A 5,625-nucleotide genomic window follows, 5' to 3' on the forward strand; every position below is an offset into this window, starting at 1 on the left:
ATTCGCAAATACGCCCCACCGTAAAGCTGCCAAAGCTCGAAATCAACAAATTCAACGGAGAGCTTCGAGAGTGGCAAGGGTTCTGGAGTCAGTTTGAGTCAACTATCAACGCTAACCAGAATCTCTCAAACGTAGACAAATTCAAGTACCTCAACAGCTACTTGACAGGAAAGGCGGCGGCAGCGGTAGCAGGACTTGACTTGTCGGAAGGCAACTACGATGTCGCTCTCTCGCTATTGAAGGAGAGGTTCGGCAGAAAGGAAGTTATTATAGAAGACCACATCTCACGGCTGCTTAACATCAAGCCAGTGCGTGACTCACGGAATCTCGGTCAACTGCGCAGCCTCGTCGACGAAGTAGAGACAGGTGTACGCAGCCTCACTTCTTTAGGCGTGAGTGTTGGCACTTATGGAACTTTGTTACTGACCGTAATAAAGAAAGCGGTGCCTGCCGACCTTCGTCTGGAATACCAAAGAAAATACGAGGCTACGAACGAGGGAAGTGAGCTGGAGGAGTTCCTGCGTTTTTTGAGAAATGAGGTTGCGACGCGGGAGATCATACAGCGGGCCGAAGCTCCGAGAGACAACAGTGCCGAATTGGTAAAGGAAAGGCGCAACAGCAACACTAAAGCGGCGTACATGCCTACTGCAGCGGCACTGCACACCACGATCAAGGACAGCACAGCATGTCTATTTTGTAATTCGAACGGCCATGAGACCGGCAACTGCAACGCAAAGATGTCTGTGGCGGATAAGAGAGAGGTGCTGAAGCGTGACAATCGATGTTTCCGGTGTACAACAAAAGGGCACGAGGCAAGAGAATGCCGTAAAGCTAAGTGGCTCAGGTGTGCGCATTGCAAGGGCAGACATATAACGACAATGTGCGACCCTGACTTTAGGAGACACCGCAACACTGATGAAAGGGATGCATCTTCGTCACCGGTGATTGAGCAAGCCATGGTGTTGAAGTCCTCATTAGGCACGGGAGATGACTTGATGTGCAATGGAGAGCAGCAGTTTCTCCTACAGACAGCGCGAGCTTGGACAGAGGGTCCACATGAACGTACGCTTGTCAGGCTTCTCCTGGACGGTGGCAGCCAGCGAACCTTCATTCATCGCAAGCTATCCGAAAAGCTGCAGTTAAAAGTGCTGAGAGAAGAGGAACTTAAAATATTTGCCTTTGGTGAGACATCAGCCACCACACGCACAAGAACGCGTCGAGTGGAGCTGTGGCTCAGAAGCCAGTACGACGGAAAAGGGGTGCGAGTGGAAGCGCTGGAGGTTCCTTGCATCTGTGCAGATATCATGGCTGCTCCATCAAATTCTGTTCTACTTCAACTTTCAAAATTTCACTTCCAAGTCGCAGACGCCTCGCGGGGCGACGAAAGCGAAAATATTGACCTTTTGATTGGCGCTGATCATTACTGGGAAATTGTCACGGGATCCACTAAGCGTCTCAGCTCCAAATTGATGGCAGTGGAGACTGTATTCGGATGGACAGTCCAGGGCCAGGTCGGCACAAGGAAGTCAACAGGAGTCTGCTCCTCGGCTGCTGGCGTGATGCGGATAGGAGTGAGTGAACAAATTGACAAGGAAATATCAGCACAGCTGAAGTCTTTCTGGGAGCTCGAGCACATCGGTATCAAGGAACATGAGCCAATTCGTCATGAGGACGCAGTCCTTCAGCACTATAAAGAAACCGTCATCTTTGAGAATGGCCGCTATAAGGTGTCGTTCCCTTGGAATTCGATGGTTTACGAGTTTGGCGACAACTACGAGTGCGCAGCAAGGCGTCTTAAAGCACAGACAAAGCGCCTCTTGGAAGGAGATTCGTTGATTAAGGAATACGACGCCTGCATAAGAGACTACATAGAAAAGGGCTATGCAGAGCCAGCCAGCAGGGATTACGGCACGTCGGAAGGTCCGGTGTACTATATGCCACATCAAGCAGTTGTTCGTCACGAAAGTCAGACGACAAAACTGAGGGTCGTATTTGATGCATCATCTAGTGCCAAAAATCGCCTCTCACTGAACAATGTTTTGGATAGTGGCCGAAACCTAAACCCAGAGCTCATTGATCTGCTGATCAATTTCCGTACTTACAACATTGCCATCGTTGCGGATATTCAAAAGGCCTTTCTCCAAATATCACTATCAGAGGGCGATCGGAACGCTGTGCAGTTTCTCTGGTACGCTATGACGCCAAAGAAAGGGGAAGAGCTTCCAGCTGTGGTGACCTATCGCATGACTCGCGTGCCGTTCGGTGTCACGTCGAGCCCATTTCTCTTGGCTGCAACGTTGCAACATCATCTTGAAGGCCTGCCGGAACGGTATGCTGAAACTGCAGGTATTCTGCGCAAGCATCTTTACGTGGACGACCTTGTAACTGGGGTTGACAGCCTTGACAAGGGTAGGGTAAAGTCTTGTGCCAGGAATCCAAAGATATATTGTCTCAAGCAGGGATGCGGCTACACAAGTGGATGTCGAACGACCGCGATCTCGTCAACTTCTTAGAGAATGGCAATGTGGAGAGAACGAACGCTGATGCTGGACATGCTGCAGCTACAAAGGTATTGGGAGTAGGTTGGAATGCTCAGACTGACCACTTTGAATACAACCTAACTTCACTCATCGACTTCCTCTCCGCAAGAGCCGACAACAAGAGATTTGTGCTGCAGGTCTCGGCAAGAATTTTCGACCCTTTTGGATTTATTGCTCCCACAACATTATGCGGAAAGGTAATGTTCCAGAAGTTGTGGGAGTTGGGAATTGGTTGGGACGATCCCTTGCCTGAGACATTGCAGCCTGAGTGGGACTGCTGGTGTAGGGAGCTTCCATGCATTGAAGGAGTCTGTATTCCAAGACTGATAGCGGCAGACTTTAGAAACGATGATACGGAGAAAGTGGTGCATGTTTTCTGTGACGCAAGCCCGAAGGCCTATGGTGCTGTCGCATATATCGTGACCAAGTCTCCGTTCGGACTAACAAATGTCAGCTTGGTCATGGCTAAATCAAGAGTGGCCCCTTTGAAACGCCTCTCGCTGCCCCGATTGGAGCTGATGGGAGCCCTTGTTGGCGCGCGACTATGCCACTACGTTACCAAGGCCTTGGATCTGAAGAACGTTGCTACCATCCTCTGGACTGACTCTACAGTAGCTATGTACTGGATCAAGGGAAACGCTGGCAGATGGAAGCCCTTCGTGGCAAATCGAGTCTCAGAGTTACAAGCGCTGACAGATCCCAGGGATTGGAGACACTGCCCAGGCTCAGACAACCCCGCTGACCTAATCACCCGCGGCATTCTCCCATCGGCCCTGCGGGAAAGCGAACTGTGGTGGAAAGGACCCCGATGGCTTCAGGAGGATGACACGTGTTGGCCAGTGATAAGTGAGCCGAGCTCGAATGTTAGGGAGTGCCAAATGGAAGAGCGAAAGGTGACGGTGATGCCCATAGTATCATCGTCATCCATGGCAATTTTCAATGTTGAGAATTATAGTTCATTCAGCAGAGTCGTGCGAGTAACCGCGTGGGTCCGCCGCTTTGTCGACAACTGCCACAACAAAGAAGGAAGGACGATCGGCCCATTACGAGCTGAAGAAGTAATCAGCGCCGAAAGATACTGGTTGGCTAAGGCTCAACGAGATGCGTTCAGCGACGACATTTCAAACCTGAAGAATCAAAGACCGCTGCACAAGAGCTCTCCTGTTTTGCCTTTCAACCCGTACTTCGACAAAGAGGGCCTCATGCGAGTGGGTGGACGCTTGCAATTCAGTGATAACAACGAAGAGACTAAGCATCCCATCGTTCTCCCTGGCAGTCACCCCCTCACATCACTTCTCATACGGAAGGAACATTTGAGAATGCTGCACGCGGGCGTACGCGATACTCTAGCACAGCTACGAGAATCGTATTGGATTATCCGAGGACGTCAGGCCGTAAAGAAAATTATCAAGCAGTGCCTCGTCTGTCACAAGCAAAGTTGCCCTCCAGCTACGGAACCAGTAGCACCACTTCCAGCTGACAGAGTGACAAAGGGAAACCCGTTCGACATCGTTGGCATCGATTTTGCAGGGCCCTTGATTTGTCAACAGTCACGCGACAGCAAAAAATGCTACATCGCTATTTTCACCTGTGCTATGACACGTGCCGTCCACCTTGAGCTTGTCAGCGACCTGTCGGCTACAGCCTTCCTGTTGGCCTTTAAACGCTTTGTGGCACGCCGTGGAATTTGCTCGACGGTGTATTCGGACAACGCGCTCACATTCAAGCGTGCAGCCAGGGATCTAAAGGCAATGTTCATGCTGTTACAGGTCGAGGAATTGCAGTCATACTTCGCCGGAAACCAAATCAGATGGAAGTTTATTGTTGAACGGGCAGCTTGGTGGGGTGGATTCTGGGAGCGGATGGTGCGATCTGTGAAAGTAGCATTGCGAAAGGTGTTAGGTCGGAGCAGCTTGAGTTTCGAAGAACTGACCACCGTTCTTTATGAGGTGGAGGCCGTGATCAACTCACGCCCTCTGACTTTCATATATGATGATGCTCAAGAACCAGAACCGCTGTCACCGGCTCATTTCCTTGTCGGAAGAAGGTTGACGACTCTTCCTCCACACCTGCTGCCGGACAAAATTCCTGGCGGTGGAATGCATCTCTCACGACGCTGGAAGTACCGGACTGCCATGGCCGATGGTTTCTGGAGACGGTGGCGGAAAGAGTACTTATTGGAGCTCAGATCGGCACATATGTGCCGACCAACGACATCGAGTGATCTGAAGAAAGGCGCATTGGTGCTCCTGAAGGAAGACCGTTTGAAACACCACATGTGGAAGACCGCCAGAATTAAGGAAACATTTAAGGGTAGAGACGGCAGGGTGCGGTCCTGCAAACTGGTATTAAGTGGGGGAACTGAGGTGAAGCGACCGATACAGCTGCTGTATCCCTTGGAGATTGTGGAGCAATGAGCTCAATAATAGTTCGCTCATCCGGGGGAGGTTGTTGTATTTCCTCCATTCTGGAGCCAAAAAGTCCCCCTTCCCAGCGGCGCCAGACACCAGATAAACCCCCGCGCTGCGGGCCGCCGACGAAGTGGCAAGGAGAACTTCTCAGAGGCGCCGGACATTTGATACCCCTCAAACTACGTGCCTTACTGGCGGGCGCGTTGTATACAAACGGCGAGCGGCGGTGCGGTGGTGCCTTCCAAGTGTGGAGGTGGTGGTGACAACTTTATTGCACACAGGGGAGTTGCGGACACGCAGGTCCTTGGGCCCCCGCACGGCTCCACTGCACTCAAGCGTTCATGTCCCGGAGGCTCATGACCCTGGCAGCCCGGCCTGTGGCGATGGCTTTGGTGCGTGCGTGGTGCAAGAATGCTTGTGTGGCATGGTGTATTGTGACTTTCTCCTTCTCACTACTCTCTCCCATTTCCCATACCCTCTAGTGAAAAATAAAGCAGTCTTCTTGATGCGCTCGAAGCGAAAGGACGTCTGTCGTTTTTCCATAAGTTCAAAGTTCTCCGTCTCTTATTCCACTACATGGGTAAAATGATGGTGCAGTAAACTTTAAAAGCAGCACACACACACATACACACATACACTTTGAGTCAAGATTAGCATTGAAAGTGTGTGTAGTG

General features: G+C 51.1%; 2 protein-coding genes across 2 annotated transcripts; both read left to right on the forward strand.

Moving 5' to 3' along the window:
* The first annotated feature begins 878 nt into the window (after nt 1–878).
* LOC140219071 (uncharacterized) lies at nt 879–2,513 on the forward strand. The gene has a single exon (XM_072288944.1). It carries the CDS (start codon nt 879–881, stop codon nt 2,511–2,513), a length of 1,635 nt encoding a protein of 544 aa, XP_072145045.1.
* Nucleotides 2,514–3,001: 488 nt separating this feature from the next.
* LOC140219072 (uncharacterized) lies at nt 3,002–4,957 on the forward strand. Its single transcript, XM_072288945.1, has one exon. The coding sequence runs from the start codon at nt 3,002–3,004 to the stop codon at nt 4,955–4,957; it is 1,956 nt and encodes a 651-aa protein (XP_072145046.1).
* Nucleotides 4,958–5,625: the final 668 nt, after the last annotated feature.

The sequence above is a fragment of the Dermacentor andersoni genome, chromosome 6 (genome assembly GCF_023375885.2).
Source record: "Dermacentor andersoni chromosome 6, qqDerAnde1_hic_scaffold, whole genome shotgun sequence".
NCBI lineage: Eukaryota > Metazoa > Arthropoda > Arachnida > Ixodida > Ixodidae > Dermacentor > Dermacentor andersoni.

Excerpts from the sequence above, each read along its gene's own strand:
- LOC140219072 (XM_072288945.1), top strand. The coding sequence starts at position 3,002 with ATGGCTAAATCAAGAGTGGCCCCTTTGAAACGCCTCTCGCTGCCCCGA.
- LOC140219071 (XM_072288944.1), top strand. The coding sequence starts at position 879 with ATGTGCGACCCTGACTTTAGGAGACACCGCAACACTGATGAAAGGGAT.